The sequence below is a fragment of the Engystomops pustulosus genome, chromosome 4 (genome assembly GCF_040894005.1).
Source record: "Engystomops pustulosus chromosome 4, aEngPut4.maternal, whole genome shotgun sequence".
NCBI lineage: Eukaryota > Metazoa > Chordata > Amphibia > Anura > Leptodactylidae > Engystomops > Engystomops pustulosus.
This window is the reverse complement of record NC_092414.1, coordinates 121313114-121339088: the sequence shown is the minus strand read 5'-3', so window position 1 is coordinate 121339088 and position 25975 is coordinate 121313114. Positions and strand designations below refer to the sequence as shown.

Here is a 25975-nt window from a genome sequence, read left to right as displayed (position 1 = left end):
ACTAGAGAACGTCTCTAACACCATGTCCTCTCTCTTCTTGAAACTAAATCTTTCTAAGAATGAACTCCTTATCTTCCCACCGTCTACTAACCCAACCATGACTTATCCATCTAGGTCTGTGGAATCGGTATAGCACCGAGGCAGCAGGCCCACTGTCTAGTGGTTGTGGTTGACTCCGACCTCTTTGCACTATATATTCATTCTCTTGCTAGCTCTTGCAGCATGCATCTCAGAAACATCTCTAGAATCTGACCATTTCTGACAACTGAAACTTCTAAAATTCTAATTGTTGCTCTGATTCACTCTCAAATAGACTGCTGTAACTCCCTACTAATTGGTCTTCCACTCGCTAAACTCTCTTTCCATATGTCTGTTTGTACTCTGCAATGTAATGTTATATTTGTATATGTCCCCTATGATTTGTAAGCGCTACGGAATTTGATGGCACTAAAGTAATAAAGATTATTATTATTAGTTATTATTAATAATGTTGGGAAACTCTTTTTATGACGTTAGAGGTCACATTATGGGACTATTTGCTCTTACACCAGCTGCATGTTCTCTAGGGTTTCATCTTTTGTTATGTCCTTAACATTAGGTTTTGTTTTCTAATGAGGATTATCATTGTGGCAGGTAATAAAAGAAGTGCTCAGCCACTTGAAAATGTTGCAAATCATCAGTTATATGTGTTGTTACAAGTGCAGCCAGCCATAGAGCAGAAGTTTACTAATAAGGAAGGCTTATTATTAGGGTGTGTTTGTTCTTTTTCTATACAACTATTATACTTGAAATGACTCAGTGCACTTGAATGCAGCACACTATTTTTTTTTACAAAATTCTCAGAATTGAGATCCCCATTGCTTTACCTTAAAGGGAACTTAGCTATAATTTAGCTTACCCTGTATAAAATCTTGTTATAACCAAACCTTAATTACATAGTAATTGTAGTGCAAGTGCATAAAGTCACATTTGTTTATATTTGTCTTCCCAGATTGTGTTTCTAATGACTGCTTGAATTTTAATACATTAAAAGCAAAGTGCAGTAGGGAGTCACACGATGTAAGGATTTTTATGTGTATAGGGAATATATATCTATATCTAAACATTCAACATTAAATATCTAATGTCTTTATTCCAATACACATTATTAGTATGTTGGCAAAGATTAAATCTTAAAGGGTTTTGCCCATGAAATAAAGTTTTTTTTAATCCCCTTGTGATGTTTACACAATAAAGATCATCATTTTTAATGATACATTTACGAATTTTACTCAGTTGTATTGCTGTAATTGCTAATATCATTCAGTGATGGTCAGTATAAAATTCCAAAGTGTGGACAGGCACTAGCAGAGCAGACAACTTCATGATTTTTCTGTGCTATGAGCTGCTGTAATTATAAATAGATCATCAGGGAACAGGTTAATGTATACTTTAATGCAGCTTAGAAAAAGATAGATGAGACAGATCAGAGCTATGAGATGGATATCATACACAATCAGCTCTGCTGTGCCTTCTCCTCCCCTTGGATCAAGACCTTATCTTGTCTGTAATATGTCATATAATATATCATTGGACACTAGGAATAAGAAAGCTTGTGCCATTTATTGTTTAATCAATTGTAATCTAAAGTAAGACTTATATAACCAGGTGAAAAAGTGACATGCTCACTTTTTTCAGACTTAACTAACAAACTAATGAGAGAATATGTAAGAATAAGTACCCATAAATAAATAGACATGGCAAATGAATGCAGTTAATGCAATACCAAATGCCGCTGGTAGTGGACAAGGAATAAGCATGTGCAGGCTAGGGGGGAGGCAAGCAGACTCCAATCATATTATCACTCTTGGGTGACTTCCTCAGGTATAATCTTTAACTTTTCATAGCTGGAGACTAGGGATGAGGAGGTCTGTTTGCCTTATTTTCAATCCAGTTTACTCTAAAGTAAGACTTGTTTAAATTCCAGCAGGTCAAACTGAGTGACCCCACTCACCTTTAATCTGACTTAATCCTCCTCTTTCCCCCCTACCCCGCCATTATTGCAGAGTTACCCATCAACTCATCACCCAACCTTCCCTCTTCTCATTCCATTTTTTTCTTTCCCTTTCACCCTCCCTCTGTTTCTCTCCATTTCCATTTTCTTTCCTCTGATTCCATACCTCTCCTTTTCCCTCCTCTTCCTTCCCCTACATATCCCTCCCTTAAGCTCCCTCTTTTCTCTCCTACTTTCCACTTCCCATCCCCCTCACCCTTCCTGCCCCTTCCCATACCCTCCCCCTCCTTCACCTACATACCTTCCCTTTACTTCCCATCTACCTTCTTCCCCCTCCCTTTCAGCTCCCTACCTTGCTCTCCTTTCCTGCCCCTTCTTTCCTTTTTCTTTCTTTCTCCTTTCCCTCCCCCTCCCCTTTCCTTCCCTTCCTCTCCCCTTTCCTTCCCTCCCTCCCTCTTAATCTAAAGACAAGATAGCATATAAATAAAAAATGGGGATTGCTTACCTTGGATCCTCTTCTTTTTAACAGCTTTAGTGGGCCAAACGGAAAGACTAGTTGATCACAAGTCAAAAAGCAAGATAAAAATGAAAGAAATTCCAGTGTTCTCTTTTTAGATCAAACATATTTTGTATTCAAAAATCATAAAAAAATAACAGGATTACATCAGAGTGGAAGGCTACTTCACCATAGGTCTCTTTCCTTCACCTCCCTCTATGTACAGCAGTGCCCCAATGCAATCTCATTAGGTATCATAATATATTTCACTATATGCACCTGTGGAGTAATTATCAGTACACACTCCAATACACATGTAGTTTGCAAACAAACATACAGATATACACTCACCGGCCACTTTATTAGGTACTCCATGCTAGTAACGGGTTGGACCCCCTTTTGCCTTCAGAACTGCCTCAATTCTTCGTGGCATAGATTCAACAAGGTGCTGGAAGCATTCCTCAGAGATTTTGGTCCATATTGACATTATGGCATCACACAGTTGCCGCAGATTTGTCGGCTGCACATCCATGATGCGAATCTCCCGTTCCACCACATCCCAAAGATGCTGTATTGGATTGAGATCTGGTGACTGTGGAGGCCATTTGAGTACAGTGAACTCATTGTCATGTTCAAGAAACCAGTCTGAGATGATTCCAGCTTTATGACATGGCGCATTATTCTGCTGAAAGTAGTCATCAGATGTTGGGTACATTGTGGTCATAAAGGGATGGACATGGTCAGCAACAATACTCAAGTAGGCTGTGGCATTGCAACGATGCTCAATTGGTACCAAGGGGCCCAAAGAGTGCCAAGAAAATATTCCCCACACCATGACACCACCACCACCAGCCTGAACCGTTGATACAAGGCAGGATGGATAAATGCTTTCATGTTGTTGACGCCAAATTCTGACCCTACCATCCGAATGTCGCAGCAGAAATCGAGACTCATCAGACCAGGCAACGTTTTTCCAATCTTCTACTGTCCAATTTCGATGAGCTTGTGCAAATTGTAGCCTCAGTTTCCTGTTCATAGCTGAAAGGAGTGGCACCCGTTGTGGTCTTCTGCTGCTGTAGCCCATCTGCCTCAAAGGTGATGCTCTTCTGCCTACCTTGGTTGTAATGGGTGGCGATTTGAGTCACTGTTGCCTTTCTATCAGCTCGGACCATTCTCTGTAAACCCTAGAGATGGTTGTGCGTGAAAATCCCAGTAGATCAGCAGTTTCTGAAATACTCAGACCAGCCCTTCTGGCACCAACAACCATGCCACGTTCAAAGGCACTCAAATCACCTTTCTTCCCCATACTGATGCTCGGTTTGAACTGCAGGAGATTGTCTTGACCATGTCTACATGCCTAAATGCACTGAGTTGCCGCCATGTGATTGGCTGATTAGAAATTAAGTGTTAACAAGCAGTTGGACAGGTGTACCTAATAAAGTGGCCGGTGAGTGTATACTGTCATACAACAATAAACATGTACACTATCATATACAAACATATACAGTAATGTCATAATCTGTGACTTCTCAAAGCTGACAATTACGGATAAGGAGCTTTGTGCTCTTTAAATTTTGGTCCAGCATACTCTAGTGTAAGACTGGTGTAAATAGCACTAGCTCAAATGGAGTGACTACCACACATTTTCTGACTATAACTGACTACTCCTCTCCCTTTGCCCTCCCCCTATTATTGATGTTGCCTAACTGCTCATTTCCCTCCTATGTTCCCTTCCCTTTCCTGAACAATGATCAGCTCATTCAGGGTCAGATCTAGTGCCCAAATGTGACATAATCAGGTATTATAATTTATTTAAATATATGCACATGCGGAGGTATCAGTACACTCACATTCACAAATAGTATACAATGATATAAGTGTATATATACTGTACAGTAGTACAATGTTAAACTGATAAACTCACATAGACATAGACATACTGCCATACAGTATAATACACATGTGCACATATACAGTATTAATTAAAATAATCTCTGACTTCTCAAAGCCAGAGATTAGGGATGAGGAGGTTTATGCCCATTATTTTTAATCCAGTGTACTCTAAAGTAAGACTGGTGAAAATACCACAAGGTCAAACTGAGCGACCCCTCATGTTTTTCTGACCGCTTCTCTCTTTTTCTTCCCCTCGCCCTCCTCCATTATTGCTGAGTTACCCATTTGCTCATCTCCTGCCCCTCCCTCCTTCCCCTGCCTCGTATTTCCTTACCTCCCCTCCCTCCCTCCCTTCCTTTCCCATCCCCTTCCCTCTCCCACCTGGCTCCTTACTCTCACTCCCCTTTAAGTACTGCCACTAATATCCCCTCCATCTCCTTCTCCACCATATAGCCATTACTGGCTAAAACTCCATGAGTCTGGCCTCCAGAGACCTGCTTTGATATCGGATAGTTGTGATCTGAGATATTTGGATGATGGCAGATATAATAAAGATCCTGGAACCACTACTGCAATCCCTACATTATGTATTTATGTGACTTCCGTTTCTTCTTTCACCCATGTATCCTGGAATAGTTTGGCTTGAGACGGAGGGGGTGGAACAAAGGTGGACAGGGATTTGTACCTTATTTTTCTGTTTTTAAAAGAAAAGTCTGTTTAGTAAAAAATCCACAATTAAAAAACCTATTGGGAATACCCAATATTATGGATGCATAGTAGTATCATACTAAGCTTTACAACCAACAGTATTGCTCATGATCATCATTTCATTGTATACAAACGTAAATGCCAGTAATCTTTTTTCAGTAAACATAATCCATTAGGCATCATAGCAACCAAACTTTGGATATGATAAAATGCCAATAGGTAACCTCAAAAATGTATGAGTTGTCTTAGTCAGAATATTTCTAAACATCACTGAATAATCTCAGTAAACACACTGTTATACAGCTTTGTTGACTACTTCATTAGATGCTAAAGGTTTATTTATCAATGGTAATCCATTACACATTACATGTATTAGTTGTGAAATGAGTGTCAGAGAAACAAATACCGATCTGGGGCATGCTTGACTGCTTCCATTCTATGTTTATTTTCACATACTTTCCACAATTTCATCAGTTTTATTATATAAAAATACATTGTTGCATACAGGGTTTAAAAATGTCTAAGTTCAACCTATTTACTTACACTCCTCAGTTAACTTAGAGGAAAGAGCAAAAAATTAATCTTTAAAGGGGTTTTATGGGGGGTCCGATGTATCCTCTTCGGAGCCCTCATTACTGCCCAAGATGAGCGGAGCAGCTGGTCGCGGCTTATGCTTCCTGCTCACTCCAGAGGGAGGAGGGGAATTTATGTAACAGTGCTCCCCTGTTACTAATCAGTCCCTACATCCCTGTCACACACACCTCTGCAGCTTCCCTTCACCACCTTTTTCTCTGTACACATTTTCTTCACAACGGAGAACTTATTTATCCTTCGTTCTCACACAGCACAGAATATAATCTTCAGTTATATTTAACTGCAGATTTATACTATTTATTATATTTTCAATGCTTTGTATATTACTATACTATATACTATATATCTTGTATGTACACTATGCAGTGTTCAATGAATTTACTTGTAGGAAATACACTGGATTTACTGCAAAACTACTTAGTTGGAGTGAACAATGTATCATGGGAACTGTAGACAGTCTAAATTTGATTTAGCTTCACGTCAGTTACAGGAAGAGGTTAATCTCCCCCCACTTTACTGCTGCTGAAGAAGATTTTTGCCAAATTTAAAAGCAGCTCCTGAACAGAAAATGCCAGAAAATGGAAGGAAAAATGGCAAAAAAACACAATATGGGAATCACATATAGCAATTTGGTAAAAATCAAAATGACATAAGAATTATGCTTTAAGCCATGTTCTTTTCTGAAGTCTGGGGTGGAACCCAACCTTTATATTAGAAAGGTTAAATTCTTCACCTAGCATCCACAATGTTATTTTTTTTTCATCATGTATATGGCATGTGTAAATCCTGTCCACTATACTGCTTCTACTAACCAACAGCACTTACACCATATATGACGGGTGAGCTGGTTAGCAACCATAATCTCAAAATCATGTCTGGATTATTAAATAGATTGTAATATGTTAGCATACATTTGTACATCTATATCTGTGTAAAAAGAATTCACATCTGCCAAAAGAGAAATTGTGTGTAAGACCAGTTTCATATTACCATGATGCGTTCTTTTTATTCATTTATATTTTGATGCAATCCTGGCCTGCTCACTGAGTGATGACACTGAGCACCAACATCATAGATCCCAGTAAGGCTGAGTCTTGTAGTTTTAAAATAGACGCAAAAATAATTCCATATCACACCTGATAAAATGAACTATTTTAGAGCTAGAGATGAACTCCATTAGGAATCATTTATACCAAACTTTGTAGGAAAGTTTTTTTATTTAAGTTTATTTAGACAGTACTTAAATATCCCCATCAGAACTAACCAAATTGTTAAAACATTTGTACACATCACCAAACAACGAATCTAATAGCTACAGAAAAATCCTATGAAATAATATAATACACATAAAATAATTGCATCTATAAAGACTCAGGAAGATCTCGTAGGAGATGAATGCACAAACAGTCCAGATAATGGTGGGGTTAGGGACACCATCATAATGAGTTCAGGATATAAAAATGGGAGTTTTTTTCTGTGTCTTTTGAGGCAAAATCTCATTTTCAGTTTTACAGCAAGCTACCTATGGTAAGCAGCAGTGATAAAAATAATTGGGTGCTTGCCCAGTGCAACAGACACTTTTTCGAAATGCCAGAGTCTACCAAGTCACATGAAAGGAAATAAATGGCAGGATTGAATCCCATAGAAAGTCGATTATGTGTTTGGAGCCAGTTTATATGGTTTTCATCTCCACAAACAATGATATATATTTATATTTATAACTACCATATTAACTATCTTAATTTGTTGCACACTTGGCTCCTAGGAGCTAACAACGGCTCAGGACCGGTCCACAAACAGTCCCACAATTAAAACAAAAGAAAGAGAGAAATTACTCTGACCGGAGCTCCGACAATCCTTTATAAATTCTTTATGAATCCAACACAGTATATTGCTTGAGGCATCGATCCTTTTCAATGAGTATGGCACATCTCCACAGGTTTCTGACAAGAATAGGTCACCATTCAGACCAACTCCATCGCGTTTCCTAATCCTCCTTCATTGACATCTCTCTTTAAGACAATTTCAAAAATATTTGTAAAACGCGCCTATCTAGACATAAGCAGGACGCCAGTCACACATGTCCACCCGACCCTGGGTTTCGCCTACACAGCTTCTTCCGGGGTATTATTAACTGCATGAAGCATTTAAAATATATTAGCGGAATGACACAATAAAATGTGAAAATGGTGCATGTAAAAGAAACCAGGTGAGGTCAAAATTGGGAAACAAAATTCTGAAATGAGAAGATTCTAAGGCTGACCAGTGAGCAAAAGGGCAACAAGAAATGTAAATAGAAGAAAACTGCATGTGCAAATAAAAAAGGGCTTTTTTTGTTGCATCATATTTTTCTGCAAATCTACAGCATTGTAAAAGGTGGAAGGAATTCAGAAACAATGCCACTGCATGCTTTGAAATTCACAGATCTTTTTTTCTCTACTTTATGTGAACTAATATATTTAGAATGCATACATTATTGCAGATTATGCATGCACCATAGACATTTTTCTTTCTTACCTTAAGACAGCTAGAGTTTATTTCTTTTATCACCTAAGACAATTATGCTCTAACTTTTCTTTATTTTCAGAAGCAGCTTTTATACTTCTGCCAATGTATTGTTGAAGTAAATTTCAATCTTCTTAACATAAGGAGAACACCGCACCTAGAGAAACATAGCAACGTCAGAGTAAACAAGAATGAGCCAAGTGTACACATCTTCTTATTGGGCTCCATTAATAATCATGTACATAGCACACTTATATGTTTACTCTAGATCAGTGTGAAAAGAGCAGCAGTGTGTTACACAAAGAGAGGAAGAAACAAGCATACCCATCAAGACTAAGGTTTACATGTCTTATGAGTGCCATTTCTTTTCCATGTGAAATGATGGTTTCAAAACAAATTACTACAGCTTTTTTCATATTTGAAGGTAAGTCAGTTTCTAACAAAGTATTATTTTTACGATATAGATTTTACAAGCTCCTTTTTTGGGTTATGACTCACTAATTTTTGACCATTGATGACCACCATTTAATGGGTTCACAGCAAAAAATTATTACTTTCTGAGAACTGACACTAGGATGGCTGATAGCAAAGGGATACCACTGTAGGTAAGCTAGTATACATTTTTGACAAGTTAAAGGTCATTAAACCACAAACTGATCTTGTAAGGATTGGGAACCTTCATTTTAAACGTGTTGATGGTTTAGGAGCCCAAAATCCCAAATTGCTGAAAATATTTCTGTTTTTCAATACTAATTTCATTTCCATTATTAATTTTCAACCTTGTTATCCTTGATGTAATTACAATAGTCATGTCACATACAGTAGAAATGTCAATGTTTTTTTTATTTACAGTGATAACTCATATAATTGCATTGAATTTTGATAAAGAATCTCCTCTTCGATTACCTGAAGGAAGAACAGAAAATCAAGAAATTGCTAGAGCCATTAGAAGCCGTTCTACATTCCAAATAGGCAACTCTGTCCCTTTTAGAATTGACCCAAGTAAGAGTAATGTTTACTTATTTTTATCATGTTGTATGTAGTGGTTTGCATTATTATGAAGAACGACCATGGGCCAGTTTTTAACCCCAGGAAGTAAACAATGAAGCTTCCTATAGAAGGGCAGCCAGCAGAGATCAAGAAAACAGTGAGGAATTGATAGAGAAAATATAATAGAAAATTATATAACTTATTATTCCACAAACAATATCAATTATTTGCTGAAAGCGGGCCATCTCTTGCTTGTAATACAATTATACTACATTCTCACCCAAAATAGTAAAAGATATTTCATTGTGTTCAACTCCTTCTGCTGGTGACAAATTTACTTTCAAAACTGGAAAGGGATTAAATACACTGCAGGGAGAATTTTCAAGGTAAGCTAAACATTGATTATTTGGGCTGAATTAAGAATCAGATCCAACATATTTGGGGAAATATTTAAATCTCTTATTTACAGAATTTGTATACTTTTTTTTACGTATGGCTTGATGCAATGGCATTTAGACACAATATTCACAAACAATATTTAAAAATAAATCATATTCTAAGTTCATATACACACCTTTCAACCTGCATGCAGATTTCTGTGATATCTGTATTTTCTCTTTTGTTTTTTTAGATTCTGGGATTATTACGGCTACAAAAGATTTTGATTTTGAAGATGGCACACCTCGCATTTATGATATCACAGTCATAGCCTCAAATGGACTATTAAATAGAGAGAGTGCTGACTTTACTGTGATCATTGAAAATGTTAATGAACCTCCAAAGTGTGATTCTGATTTCCAAGCAAAAAGAGGTGACTGTTCAATATATTTCTTCTTGTTACTTGCTTTTTTGTTGACATACTAATCACGGGTGTAATTAAGGATACAGTAGTCCTAGGACAACAGTTTAGCTCAGGTCCCCTGATTAACATTAGTGTCTTTCAGCATCTTATATTATCCATCAATACAGGACTGTTGTCAGATTCATTACCAGGGTCTTGATAAATTAGGGGTACAGATCAAACATATAATTAGATGCACAGGTCAAATATATTTTTCCCTCTGATACCATAAATCTATATCTATTTTGGAAACAGAATATTAATAAATGTGTCTTTTCTAACAAAGTAGCAAAGAGAAAATAGTCTAACTCTAATGTTTCATAGATGCCTTTACTATATTGTGTAGATACCAGTTGTATAAAGTGAGAAGTGATTATTGTAATAAACCAGTCCAGCAACAGCGCAACCACAACCAGGCTTGGCACTAGCTGTCAGACTAGGTAAGTGGTGGCGAACTCACCCTGCAATGTCTCTGCAGGCTAAGGCCCTGCCTGCAGCAGATAAACTGCCCTGACAAGGGCGTACCCGCTAACAAAGGGTACCTGATAGACACACTGAAAACCAATATAAGTCTGAGACAAGGAAACCGGGGTCACACTGGGAAATACACCACCCCAAGGGACAAACAACAGATACAGACAGAGAAGTAAAAACAGACAAACCGAGTCAAAACCAAGGTGGCGGCAAAGGTACAGAATCATATGGCAAATAGAATGGTCGGTAGGCAAAACAGAAGTCAAATACACAGAATAGCAAAAGACTCAATAGCAAGAGCACTAGAGAACACAGGAGACGGAATAACCAGCAAGGTCTGATGGGACTACGCAGGTATATAAGGCAGTTGCAGAACGTGACTCCACCAGCACACTGGGGGAACTGTCCATCAGTCTAGTAACCCTTGCTGGACAGAAAAGAGCAGGGTGTGGCTCAATTGATACAAACACAGAACACTAAGCCACAGTTCACACACAAGAAACACAGAAACAAATTAATGCCACCTATTCAACCAACTGTGGATAAAGTGGCGTTTTGGCACTATTTCCTTCTATTTACATCTAGTTCCACTACTCTGGATGTAGTGTAAATGGAGTTTAATGACAATGCTGTAACCTGTGAAGATGCAACTTGACTATTTATTGACCTACTGCTAATCTTGAAACTAACCCGTCTCTGAACAATGACTATATAGTACAATTTGGTCTGGTAGGGCAGTACACAATGCAGTTTTCAGTTCTTTCCATTCAAGTCTATGGTAGCAATACAAAAAGCCAAGCAATTTTAATCAGAAATTTTCTGCATAGACTTGAATAGAAAGTGGCTGCTCATGTGCTGTAAACTTTCGGTTCAGCCCAGTTGTGAGAGGTGGGTCAATGGATCACTGTTCTTGAGATAGAGACTGGTTTTAGGGATAGGATGTATTTCCTTTGGAGGTGTCATAAATTTTAAATAAAAATACTCCTGTAATTCACCCATAAAATTTACCCATAATTAACCCATAAAATTCTTCAGTTTAATATCATCTCTGTTTGAAAAAAAAATTGTGTGCTTTCTATTTTTAAGTGAAAACATTAAATAAATTATTTACTATTTTTCCTCCTCTAGCAAATAGAACAATCAATGAGAATTTCCCAATGTATACGTCTATTTACAGAGTGCCTGCAATTGATGAGGATGGTGATATTCTGACGGTAGGATTTTGAGATTTGATTTATGTATTTACTGACATGTAAAAAAAAATTCTTGTCATGCACATATATTTGTTCATATGGGGCCACATTTATCACTTGTTTTTTCTGTTGTTTTTGCGCCTTTTCGTTTAGGCGCACCGTTTTTGCGCCATTTTTGCGATTAAACGTCAAATTAGCCGCGCAGCAAAAATAACCACCTTTCCCTCATCTATCGTTCAATTCCAGATGTTTTGCTGCGCCTAATTATATTCATCACGTGCGACTTTTGCATTTAGGCGCAAAAACGGGCGCAAAAACACTCCAGCTCGAAGGTGGCGTTATCTGAGAAGAAAGCACTGAGCCCCTTTGCAGAAGAGCTCATTTCTAGAAGCAGAGATCAGCCAGACACTGGAACATATAATAGACACATTAGATTCACTGCAGACAGGAGCTGCAGACTCTATTTACAGTTCATGACCTTCTATTTACAAAATATTCTGCAAAACCTGAGCTCACAGCAAGAGAGAAGAGAAGTTTGCACAAGTTTGCAGAAGCTTGCAGATACTACAAACAAGTGTCCCCCATGTAATTCTGCACAGTGTCTGAGGGGGATACTGTGCAGAATTACAGGGGTGCAGCAGGAGACCAGCACTGGGGGATCCCCACCAGGAGAAGCCCCTGCTGAGGAGGTCACTGGGTGCTGGGTGTCACACACCTGGGTGCTGCTGTGAGGGTCATTCTCATTCTGGGCTGTGGGAGAAGCAGAGAGGAGCTTGTAGTAGGATGACATGTAAGTGCCCGAATCTAACATTGCGCCTAAACTGCGCCTAAACTGCGCCTAAACTGTGTTAAAGGAAAGTGATTAGAGATGAGCGAACATGCTCGTCCGAGCTTGATGCTCGGTCGAGCATTAGGGTACTCGAAACTGCTCGTTACTCGGACGAATACTTCGCCCGCTCGAGAAAATGGCAGCTCCCGCCGTTTTGCTTTTTGGCGGCCAGAAACAGAGCCAATCACAAGCCAGGAGACTCTGCACTCCACCCAGCATGACGTGGTACCCTTACACGTCGATAGCAGTGGTTGGCTGGCCAGATCAGGTGACCCTGGGATAGACTAGCCGCTGGCCGCGCTGCTCGGATCATTCTGTCTCTGGATGCCGCTAGGGAGAGAGCTGCTGCTGGTCAGGGAAAGCGTTAGGGTGTTCTATTAGCTTACTGTTAGGCAGGAGTGATTCTCAAAGAACCCAACAGCCCTTCTTAGGGCTACAATAACGTTCTACTTTTTTTATTTTAATTTGCATCTTTTACCATTTTGTGAGGAATTAGCAGGGGGACTTGCTACCGTTGTGTTTAGCTCTTAGTGGCACACATATCCATAGCAAAGACCGAAGTGGCAAAATTCAGTAGGGGTTGGATTTCTATTAGGCAATAACTCAGTGTCATCTCATCTGGCATAGTAGTGTGCTTCCTTTGATACTTGGCTAGAAAATAGCCATAGGAGAATACAAACAGCTTCTTGAAGCCTACAGTAGCGTTCTATATATTTGATTTCTGGTTGATCTGCTGGTGGCTGTAGTTTCTGCAGTGCATGTACTTGCCAATTCTGAGCAATTTGTAGTGAGACTTGCGACCGCTGTGTTCTGCGCTTAGTGGCGCACATATCCATAGCAAAGGCCGAAGTGGCAAAATTCAGTAGGGGTTGGATTTCTATTAGGCAATAACTCAGTGTCATCTCATCTGGCATAGTAGTGTGCTTCCTTTGATACTTGGCTAGAAAATAGCCATAGGAGAATACAAACAGCTTCTTGAAGCCTACAGTAGCGTTCTATTTATTTGATTTCTGGTTGATCTGCTGGTGGCTGTAGTTTCTGCAGTGCATGTACTTGCCAATTCTGAGCAATTTGTAGTGAGACTTGCGACCGCTGTGTTCTGCGCTTAGTGGCGCACATATCCATAGCAAAGGCCGAAGTGGCAAAATTCAGTAGGGGTTGGATTTCTATTAGGCAATAACTCAGTGTCATCTCATCTGGCATAGTAGTGTGCTTCCTTTGATACTTGGCTAGAAAATAGCCATAGGAGAATACAAACAGCTTCTTGAAGCCTACAGTAGCGTTCTATATATTTGATTTCTGGTTGATCTGCTGGTGGCTGTAGTTTCTGCAGTGCATGTACTTGCCAATTCTGAGCAATTTGTAGTGAGACTTGCGACCGCTGTGTTCTGCGCTTAGTGGCGCACATATCCATAGCAAAGGCCGAAGTGGCAAAATTCAGTAGGGGTTGGATTTCTATTAGGCAATAACTCAGTGTCATCTCATCTGGCATAGTAGTGTGCTTCCTTTGATACTTGGCTAGAAAATAGCCATAGGAGAATACAAACAGCTTCTTGAAGCCTACAGTAGCGTTCTATATATTTGATTTCTGGTTGATCTGCTGGTGGCTGTAGTTTCTGCAGTGCATGTACTTGCCAATTCTGAGCAATTTGTAGTGAGACTTGCGACCGCTGTGTTCTGCGCTTAGTGGCGCACATATCCATAGCAAAGGCCGAAGTGGCAAAATTCAGTAGGGGTTGGATTTCTATTAGGCAATAACTCAGTGTCATCTCATCTGGCATAGTAGTGTGCTTCCTTTGATACTTGGCTAGAAAATAGCCATAGGAGAATACAAACAGCTTCTTGAAGCCTACAGTAGCGTTCTATATATTTGATTTCTGGTTGATCTGCTGGTGGCTGTAGTTTCTGCAGTGCATGTACTTGCCAATTCTGAGCAATTTGTAGTGAGACTTGCGACCGCTGTGTTCTGCGCTTAGTGGCGCACATATCCATAGCAAAGGCCGAAGTGGCAAAATTCAGTAGGGGTTGGATTTCTATTAGGCAATAACTCAGTGTCATCTCATCTGGCATAGTAGTGTGCTTCCTTTGATACTTGGCTAGAAAATAGCCATAGGAGAATACAAACAGCTTCTTGAAGCCTACAGTAGCGTTCTATATATTTGATTTCTGGTTGATCTGCTGGTGGCTGTAGTTTCTGCAGTGCATGTACTTGCCAATTCTGAGCAATTTGTAGTGAGACTTGCGACCGCTGTGTTCTGCGCTTAGTGGCGCACATATCCATAGCAAAGGCCGAAGTGGCAAAATTCAGTAGGGGTTGGATTTCTATTAGGCAATAACTCAGTGTCATCTCATCTGGCATAGTAGTGTGCTTCCTTTGATACTTGGCTAGAAAATAGCCATAGGAGAATACAAACAGCTTCTTGAAGCCTACAGTAGCGTTCTATATATTTGATTTCTGGTTGATCTGCTGGTGGCTGTAGTTTCTGCAGTGCATGTACTTGCCAATTCTGAGCAATTTGTAGTGAGACTTGCGACCGCTGTGTTCTGCGCTTAGTGGCGCACATATCCATAGCAAAGGCCGAAGTGGCAAAATTCAGTAGGGGTTGGATTTCTATTAGGCAATAACTCAGTGTCATCTCATCTGGCATAGTAGTGTGCTTCCTTTGATACTTGGCTAGAAAATAGCCATAGGAGAATACAAACAGCTTCTTGAAGCCTACAGTAGCGTTCTATATATTTGATTTCTGGTTGATCTGCTGGTGGCTGTAGTTTCTGCAGTGCATGTACTTGCCAATTCTGAGCAATTTGTAGTGAGACTTGCGACCGCTGTGTTCTGCGCTTAGTGGCGCACATATCCATAGCAAAGGCCGAAGTGGCAAAATTCAGTAGGGGTTGGATTTCTATTAGGCAATAACTCAGTGTCATCTCATCTGGCATAGTAGTGTGCTTCCTTTGATACTTGGCTAGAAAATAGCCATAGGAGAATACAAACAGCTTCTTGAAGCCTACAGTAGCGTTCTATATATTTGATTTCTGGTTGATCTGCTGGTGGCTGTAGTTTCTGCAGTGCATGTACTTGCCAATTCTGAGCAATTTGTAGTGAGACTTGCGACCGCTGTGTTCTGCGCTTAGTGGCGCACATATCCATAGCAAAGGCCGAAGTGGCAAAATTCAGTAGGGGTTGGATTTCTATTAGGCACTAACTCAGTGTCATCTCATCTGGCATAGTAGTGTGCTTCCTTTGATACTTGGCTAGAAAATAGCCATAGCAATAGGATAGGATTGTTTGGTTTTAAAAACTCAAAAAAAAACAAAAAACACAAAAAAAAAAAAAAACACAAAAAAACACAAAAAAAAAACAAAAAGAAGTAAAAAAAAAAAAAAGTTATAACTCTCATTTTAAAAATGTTTAACCCGAGGGCTAGGGGTAGAGGACGAGGGCGGGGACGTGGGCGTCCAACTACTGCAGGGGTCAGAGGCCGTGGTCCTGGGCGGGGTGAGACACCACCTGCTGATGAGGGAGCAGGGGAACGCCGCAGAGCTACACTCCCTAGGTTCATGTCTGAAGTTACTGGGACTCGTGGTAGAGCACTGTTGAGGCCAGAACAGTGCGAACAGGTGATGTCGTGGATTGCTGACAATGCTTCGAGCAATTTGTCCACCACCAGTCAGTCTTCCACGCAGTCCACCCATGTCACCGAAATCCCCACTCCTCCAGCTCCTGCACCTCAGCCTCCTCCCCCCCAGTCTGCCCCCTCCCAGGAAAATTTGGCATTTGAACCGGCATACTCTGAGGAACTGTTTTCTGGACCCTTCCCACAGTCACAAACCACTTGTCCGGTTGCTGCTGAGCAATTTTCCGATGCCCAGGTTTTCCACCAGTCACAGTCTGTGGGTGATGATGACCTTCTTGACGTAGTGGAAGTGTGTAAAGAGGTGTCCGACGATGAGGAGACACGGTTGTCAGACAGTGGGGAAGTTGTTGTCAGGGCAGGAAGTCCGAGGGGGGAGCAGACTGAGGGATCGGAGGATGATGAGGTGACAGACCCAAGCTGGGTTGAGAGGCCGGGTGAACACAGTGCTTCTGAGACGGAGGAGAGTCCTCGACCTGAACAGGTTGGAAGAGGCAGTGGTGGGGCCAGACGGAGAGGCAGGGCCAGAGCTGGTGCATCAGCGCCACTGTCAACTAGTGAAGCTCCCGTGGTGAGGGCTCTTGCGGCGAGGGCTAGATCTTCAGAAGTGTGGAGGTTCTTTAAGGAAACACCGGATGACCGACGGACTGTGGTGTGCAACATTTGCCAAACCAGGCTCAGCAGGGGTTCCACCACTACTAGCTTAACTACCACCAGTATGCGCAGGCATATGAATGCTAAGCACCCCACTCAGTGGCAACAAGCCCGTTCACCTCCGGCCGTGCACACCACTGCTCCTTCCCCTGTGTCAGCTGCTAGTCAGCCCCCTGCCCAGGACCCTGGCACAAAAACCCCATCGTCGCCTCCACGATCCTCCACAGCATCCACCAGCGTTCAGCTCTCCATACCCCAGACGCTGGAGCGGAAACGCAAATATAGTGCAACCCACCCGCACGCCCAAGCCCTTAATGTGCACATCTCCAGATTGCTTAGCCTGGAGATGCTGCCCTATAGGCTAGTAGAGACCGAGGCCTTTCGCAACCTCATGGCGGCGGCCGCCCCTCGGTATTCGGTCCCCAGCCGCCACTACTTTTCCCGATGTGCCGTCCCAGCCCTGCACCAGCACGTGTCAGACAACATCATCCGTGCCCTGACCAACGCCGTTTCTGACAAGGTCCACCTGACCACGGACACGTGGACGAGTGCTGCCGGGCAGGGCCACTATATATCGCTGACGGCACATTGGGTTAACTTGGTGGAGGCTGGGACCGAGTCTGACCCTGGGGCTGCTCATATACTGCCGACGCCGAGGATTGCGGGGCCTACCTCGGTCCAGGTGTTTCAGGCCTACTATGCCTCCTCCTCCTCCCACCCCTCCTCCACCTCCTCCTCCGAACTACCATCCGTGGGCACGGCGCCATCAGTCGGTAGCTCTAGGCACAGCAGCAGTGCCGTCGCTAAGCGACAGCAGGCGGTGCTCAAACTGCTGAGCCTAGGCGACAAAAGGCACACCGCCCAAGAGCTATTACAGGGCATCACGGCGCAGACTGATCTGTGGCTGGCACCGCTGAACCTCAAGCCGGGAATGGTTGTGTGTGACAACGGCCGTAACCTGGTGGCGGCTCTGCAACTCGGCAGACTGACACATGTGCCATGCCTGGCCCATGTGTTAAATCTGATAGTGCAGCGTTTCCTCAAGACATACCCCAATCTGTCTGATTTGCTCACGAAGGTGCGCCGCATCTGTGCGCATTTCAGGAAGTCCAGCCCAGATGCTGCCACTCTCAGGGCAGCGCAGCGCCGCCTCCAACTGCCCGCTCACCGACTGTTGTGCGACGTGCCCACGAGGTGGAATTCAACACTGACCATGTTATCCAGAGTTTACCAGCAGCGCAGAGCGATTGTAGACTGCCAGATGTCAACTTCCACCAGAACTGGTAGTCAGGTCAGTCAGCTTCCTCAAGTCTACAATGAGGAGTGGACGTGGATGTCTGATATCTGTCAGGTGCTGAGTAACTTTGAGGAGTCAACACAGATGGTCAGTGGCGATGCCGCCATCATCAGCCTCACCATCCCGCTGCTTGGCCTGTTGAAAAACTCTCTGGTCAGCATGAAGTCGGAAGCTTTGCGCTCGTCACAAGAGACGGGGGAAGAATATTCCCTTGTTGATAGCCAAAGCACCCTGAGGTCTGTTTCTCAGCGCATATCGGAGGAGGTGGAGGTGGAGGAGGATGAGGAGGAAGAGGAGGAGAATGTTGGCGAGACACAAGAGGGGACCATTGTTGAGTCCTTCACTGTTCAGCGTGTATGGGCAGAAGAAGAGGAGTTGGAGGAGTTGGAGGAGGAGGAAATGGACAGTCAGGCCAGTGAGGGGAGTGAATTCTTACGCGTTGGTACTCTGGCGCATATGGCAGATTTCATGCTAGGCTGCCTATCCCGTGACCCTCGCGTTCAAAGAATTTATTCCAGCACCGATTACTGGGTGTTCACTCTCCTGGACCCACGGTACAAGCAAAATCTTCCCACTCTCATCCCTGGAGAGGAAAGGAGTGTGAGAATGCATGAATACCAGCAGGCCCTGGTGCACAAGCTGAAACAGTATTTCCCTTCTGACAGCGCTAGCGGCAGAGTGCGTAGTTCTGCGGGACAAGTAGCGAGGGAGAGTAGGCGAGCAGGCAGCTTGTCCAGCACTGGCAAGGGTACGCTTTACAAGGCTTTTGCCAGCTTTATGTCACCCCAGCAAGACACTGTCACCTGTCCCCAGTCTCGGCAGAGTAGGGCTGATCTTTACAGAAAGATGGTGAGGGAGTACGTAGCTGACCATACCATCGTCCTAAATGATCACACAGCTCCCTACAACTACTGGGTTTCAAAGCTGGACATGTGGCACGAACTGGCGCTGTACGCCTTGGAGGTTCTTGCCTGCCCTGCCGCTAGCGTCTTGTCCGAGCGGGTTTTCAGTGCAGCTGGTGGCATCATCACCGATAAGCGTACACGCCTGTCGACTGACAGCGCTGACAGGCTGACGCTTATTAAAATGAATAAAGGCTGGATTTCTCAGAATTTCCAATCTCCACCAGGTGAAGGAAGCTCAACCTGAATAATTGATCCACTCCTCCTCCTCCTCCTCATTTTCCTCCTTCTCCTCCTCTTTGTACAGTAAAGCAGAGGAAAATGGCTATTTTTTGACAGGGCCCACTGGCTCTTGCTATAGTACTTCATGCATTTAATTTTTCTGGAGGGCCACCTACCCGGTCCTCTGTTTGAAACAATTTTTGTGAGTGCCACATACAGGCACTCAATCTATTCCATTTTTCTGGAGGGCCACCTACCCGGTCCTCTGTTTTAAAAAATTTTTGGGACTGCCACATACAGGCACTCAATCTATTCCATTTTACTGGAGGGCCACCTACCTGCTCCTCTGGTTTGAAACATTTTTGGGACTGCCACATACAGGCACTCAATCTATTCCATTTTACTGCAGGGCCACCTACCTGCTCCTCTGGTTTGAACAATTTTTGGGACTGCCACATACAGGCACTCAATCTATTCCATTTTACTGGAGGGCCACCTACCTGCTCCTCTGGTTTGAAACATTTTTGGGACTGCCACATACAGGCACTCAATCTATTCCATTTTACTGGAGGGCCACCTACCTGCTCCTCTGGTTTGAAACATTTTTGGGACTGCCACATACAGGCACTCAATCTATCCCATTTTACTGGAGGGCCACCTACCTGCTCCTCTGGTTTGAAAAATGTTTGGGACTGCCACATACAGGCACTATCCAAATTAAATTGTCTCCATAGCAGCCTCCACACGTTGTCTCCATTGCTACCTCCAAAAGTCGTCCATATAGCTGCCTCCATACATCGTCCCTTTATCAAACGAGGTGTGTCAGGCAGAAATTTGGGTTGTTTTCATGGATTCCACATCAAAGTTGTTAACTTTGTCGCCACCCTGCTGTGTTATCCACAAAATATACTGGCAAACTTTTACCATTTAGGGATATTATTTCAGCGCTTCTTGCGCATCTGTTTACATTCCCCTCACCCGGCATATCCTAAACTTATAAGAACGCTACTACACTTGATCTTATACAAAAGGTTCTTAGAAGTGCTGTTTGGGGAGTAGCCTAGAGACAGGGGCTTGGATTGGCGAAAGCTCGCCTGGCAGCGGAACGCCAGCTCCATGCGCATCATGCGCTTCTTGCGCATCTGTTTACATTCCCCTCACCCGCCATATCCCAAACTTATAAGAACGCTACTACACTTAACTTGGTGCAGGCTGGGACCGAGTCTGACCCTGGGGCTGGTCATATACTGCCGACGCAGAGAATTGCGGGGCCTACCTCGGTCCAGGTCTCAAAGGCCTACTATACCTCCTCCCACCCCTCCTCCACCTCCTCCTCCTCCGAATTACCATCCGTGGGCATGGCGCCATCAGTCGGTAGCTCTAGGCACAGCAGCAGTGCCGTCGCTAAGCGACAGCAGGCGGTGCTGAAACTGCTGAGCCTAGGCGATAAAAGGCACACCGCCCAAGAGCTATTACAGGGCATTCCACATCAAAGTTGTTAACTTTGTCGCCACCCTGCTGTGTAATCCACAAAATATACTTGCAAACTTTTACCATTTAGGGATATTATTTCAGCGCTTCTTGCGCATCTGTTTACATTCCCCTCACCCGCCATATCCTAAACTTATAAGAACGCTACTACACTTGATCTTATACAAAAGGTTCTTAGAAGTGCTGTTTGGGGAGTAGCCTATAGACAGGGGCTTGGATTGGCGAAAGCTCGCCTGGCAGCGGAGCGCCAGCTCCATGCCAAGATCCAACTAACATAGTTTTAACTGCAGCACCTTTAATCTACTACTAGTTCACTGCCTCCATACATGGTCCCCTTATCAAACGAGCTGTGTCAGGCAGAATTTTGGGTTGTTTTCATGGCTTCCATGTTAACTTTGTCGCCACCCTGCTGTGTAATCCACAAAATATACTGGCAAACTTTTATCATGTACCGATATTATTTGAGCGCTTCTTGCTCACCTCCTTTGGTTCCTCTCTGCCACCCATTGGTTTGAAGCCTGAGTCCATTTAGGGTATGTCGCCATGACACTCTCTAGCCTGCTGCCGCTGCCTCTGCATGCCGTCCCCTATAGTGTCAGGGTCAATTATTGGATGTTTTAGATGCTATCTAGCTTCATTCTGTCACTCTGTCATGGCCATGCTGTTGCCCATAATTTTGGCATAATGGTGCGATTAGGCAGCCTCAGAGGCATCCATGCATGCTGCCCCTGCTGTTTCCTGTCCATTTCCGTGGTGTTTCCATCCTTTTCTGAGGTTCCCAGGTGTTTGGCCAAGCTTCCCTGTGCAGAGTCTTGGTCCCCTTGAAAAATGCTCGAGTCTCCCATTGACTTCAATGGGGTTCGTTATTCGAGACGAGCACTCGAGCATCGGGAAAAGTTCGTCTCGAATAACGAGTACCCGAGCATTTTAGTGTTCGCTCATCTCTAAAAGTGATTAATAAGAGGCAGAAAATATACTTATCACAGATGGTTGTAGCTTGTGATAATTCTGGCAAAACAGTGTGCCCGAATTTAGGCGCAACTACTACACTTAGGCGCACAAAAGTGATAAATGTGGCCCATGGAGTATAAATTGTTATTGATATCCATATTGCACACTACTTTTTTGTGTAAGATTTGCAAACGCTATTCTACTAGAACTGATTTTAAAAAACTGAAACCAAATGTTCTATCTGTAACCCACATTGGAGAGAACTCTGATCATGAACTTTTTAATGCAACAATTGTCAGAGCAGTATTTGAAGACCTTTATTAAAGGAAACCTACCATTTCAAATGTAAGGTGTAAGCTGTAAACACCGAGCACCAGCTCAGGGTGAGCTGGTGCCGGTGCTTAGATTCGTTAGTGTTAAAACCGCGGTATCGCGGTTTCAACACTTTTTAAACTTTATAGCAGAAGCTGCTTCGGCGCTGCGCGCGACCGTGCGCGCGCAACGCCTGCGGCATTTCCTATGTAGGCGCACGCAGCGCCGAAGCAGTTTCTGCTATAAAGTTTAAAAAGTGTTAAAACCGCGGTACCGCGGTTTTAACACTAACGAAACTAAGCACCGGCACCAGCTCACCCTGAGCTGGTGCTCGGTGTTTACAGCTTACACCTACCATTTGAAATGGTAGGTTTCCTTTAAGGCCATCCAATTTACGTAATTTCTTCCTCCATTTTGGATGATGTGAGAATAATGACCTGTACAGGGCCGGATTATTAGGAAATTTTCCAGGGTGTATGCCCTGGGGCCCCAACCAACTTGTTCCTATGGGGTCCCCCACTAGCAGCAGACGGGTCATATGTGGCAGAGCGTCACCGAAGCTGTACATCGCTCCCAGAGGACTGGATGATTATTGGCGCTCTTGGAGAACCAGCACCGTGCCCCAGTCTGGAGCTCCAAGAGGCGCTTTCTGTATGTAATAACATGCATATACATCTATAGGACATGTATGCAAGTGATTTTGCTGTCTTAAAGAGGCCGCACATCCGAGGTGTGTACAATACCCCTCTGCCAGTCATGAAATCATGCTCCTGCGTCATCTACATCAAATTGAGAGGAAAAAATGTGGAAGGATGCCGGAGGTGAGTACATTTAATTTTTTTATTGCCTAGGGCAAATTACCTAGTGAGCGCCAAATTGATTACTTTACTTATTAACTAAGAAGAACCAACACTGCACATCACATCTCTGGGAGCAACGCAGTGGCGGTAGCAAGGGCCAGATCATCATTGATGCTTTTGTTGCATCAGTGCCGGGTCCCAGCCTTTAACTTACTAAGGGTGGACTCTGCCTATTATTGAATGTACACCCTATCTGGGCTACATTCAGTGGGGGTCTCCACCAGATTTTGTGCCCAGGGATCACCACCAACTTTAAACAGGCACTGGACCTATATAATAAAATACACAATACAGCTTGTATTCTGCACTCACATGCTTCTTTGGTTCTATTTATGATTTTTTTAGACCATGTAAGGTGTCCTGTAGCTCCCTTAACCCCTTAAGGACCAGGCCCTTTTTCGTTTTTGCATTTTTATTTTTCACTCCCCATCTTCAAAAATCTATAACTTTTCTATTTTTCCATGTACAGAGCTGTGTGATGGCTTATTTTCTGCGTAACAAATTGCACTTCGTAGTGATGGTATTGCAGTGAAAATGATGAAAAAACACATTTGCGCCATTTCTTGTGGGCTTGGTTTTTACAGCTTTCACTGTGCACCCCAAATGACATGTCTATTTCATTCATTGGGTCAATACGATCACGGGGATACCAAATTTGTATAGGTTTTATAATGCTTTCATACATTTACAAAAATTAAAACCTCCTGTACAGAAAAAAAATTCTTCATTTTGCCGTGTTCTTGCGCTAATAACTTTTTCATACTTTGGTGTATGGAGCTGTGGGTGGTGTCATTTTTTGCGACTTCTGATGACGTTTTCAATGCTTCTATTTTTAGGACTGTTTGACATTTTGATCACTTTTTATAGAATTTTTTCTATTTTTCAAAATGGCAAAAAAATGCCATTTGCGACTTCGGGCGCTATTTTCCGCTACGGGGTTTAACGCAGTGAAAAACGGTTATTATATTTTGATAGATCGGGCATTTTCGGACACGGCGATACCTATTGTGTTTATGATTTTTACTGTTTATTTATATTTATATCAGTTCTAGGGAAAGGGGGGTGATTTGCATTTTTAAGTTTTTTTAATATAATTTTTTTTTTTTTACTTTTTTTTATTTATTTTTTTTACTATTTTACAGACTCCCTAGGGTACTTTAACCCTAGGTTGTCTGATTGATCCTACCATATACTGCCATACTACAGTATGGCAGTATATGGGGATTTTGCATACCATCTATTATAATGTGCAGATCGCACATTATAATAGATAGCCTCGATCATGACAGCCTGGGATCTTTGTGTGATCCCAGGCTGTCATGGCAACGGATCGCCGCTCCCCGGTGACGTCACGGGGAGTGACGATCGGAGCCAAGATGGCGGCGCCCACGCGCCGCCGGCTCTTTAATGCCGCCGGCAGCTTTGCCGCCGGCAATCAAAGGGTTAACACCGATCGCGGGTGTTAGCGACGGGCGTTTGCTTCATTATGAAGCAAATGCCCGGTGAGTATGAAGAGGGCTCAGCCTGTGAGCCCTCTTCATACTCCCCCATGCGCAGTAAGACGTAAGGGTACGTCTTATTGCGCTATGGGGTTAAAGACGACCTTTCACCACCTCACACATGTGAAGATTATCATACCGTCCTATAGGGGCTGCTACACAGATTCAGGTGAACTTTCCTTCTAGCCAGCATTGGTTGCGGAGAAATCATTCCGAGGTTCTGGCCATTGTAATCTGTGTTTGGTCTGAGAGGAGGAGCTGGGGCTGGGGCTGGAGGCATGTGTTATGCTAATCTTCTCTCATACTGTCAATCAGTGGCAGGCAACGTCAGGCAATGGCATTATGTTTACAATGTTTCGGCAGTTTTGCTTGTGGTTGCCTTTATGCGGCGTTTATGCCAGTTACGATTACGCAGCGTTTGCGCCAGTTACGATTACGCAGTGTTTGCTTATTAATTGATGTTAATGGCACTTTAGATCACACATGTGGAAGTAATTATTTTTTCAGAAGCAAAGGCAGTGAAATAACTTGTATAACTTGCTCAGAGTTCATTGGGTACACCAAATACTGCCCCTTTTGGACATCCAAGTCTGTAGATTGGGGGAGATGTACTCTATGTGGTAAATTATGTTGTCTTTTTCCTCATAAACACTAAACCATTGTTTCTTTTTTATAATTTGTTCATGGTAGGACTAATTTTTTGTAATGTGTTTTGTTAGTGTTTTTTTTTTTTTAAATCACTATTTCGATTGGCTACAACTTACTGATTGAAATATCTGCCAACAGTTCAAAGATAAACTATACAGTTGGTACCACCTACAACTTTAAAGAGGACCTTTCACCACCTCACTTATATGGAGATTATCATACCATTCTGTAGGGGCTGCTACATAGATTCACAGGCACTTTGAATTTTCTTTCTAGCCCTCGTGGTTGCAGAGTTATTAGTCACGAGATCTGACCATTACAATCTGTGTTTGGTCAGAGAGGAGGAGCTGGGGCTGGGGCTGGGGCTGGGGGCGTGTGTTATGCTAATCTTCTCTCATACTGTCAATCAGTGACAGGCAATGTCAGAGAAGTTATTATGAATATTGAGCTGTGATTTTTTTCTATGTTCATCTAACGGTTGTGTTAACAAACATTCTGCTAATATAATGCTAATTCTGCTAATGGCATTATGTTTACAATGTTTCGGCAGTTTTGCTAGTGGTTGCATTTATGCGGCGTTTACGCCAGTTCCGATTACGCTGCGTTTGCGCCAGTTACGATTACACAGTGTTTGCGCCAGTAACAATTACACAGTGTTTGCGCCAGTAACAATTACACAGCGTTTGCGCCGGTTGCAATTATGCGGCATTTGCACCAGTCGCAATTACATGGCATTCGCGATTACGTGATGTTTGCGCCGGTCGCGATTACGCGGCGTTTGCGACGGTCGCGATTACGCTGCACTTGCACAGGTTGCGATTACGTACCATTATTCCGTATTTGTGACAGGGTTATGCTTACGTGGTATTTGCGTCCCATTTACGCTTACTCTGTGTTTGCGTCCCATTTACGCTTACCTGACATTTGCGTCACATTTGTGCTTATGAGCATTTGCGGCACATTAACACTTACGCAACAGTTGCGCCATGTT

General features: G+C 42.9%; 1 protein-coding gene across 1 annotated transcript in view; it reads left to right on the top strand.

Annotated features, from left to right (window-relative positions):
- The first annotated feature begins 8444 nt into the window (after nt 1-8444).
- The window catches only part of LOC140127061 (cadherin-related family member 3-like), a 108843-nt gene continuing 91312 nt past the window's right edge, over nt 8445-25975 (top strand). The window contains exons 1-4 of the mRNA XM_072147276.1: nt 8445-8613; nt 9042-9191; nt 9811-9990; nt 11623-11708. Coding sequence (XP_072003377.1) covers nt 8445-8613; nt 9042-9191; nt 9811-9990; nt 11623-11708 — 585 coding nt within the window. The remainder of the gene's footprint in view (nt 8614-9041; nt 9192-9810; nt 9991-11622; nt 11709-25975) is intronic.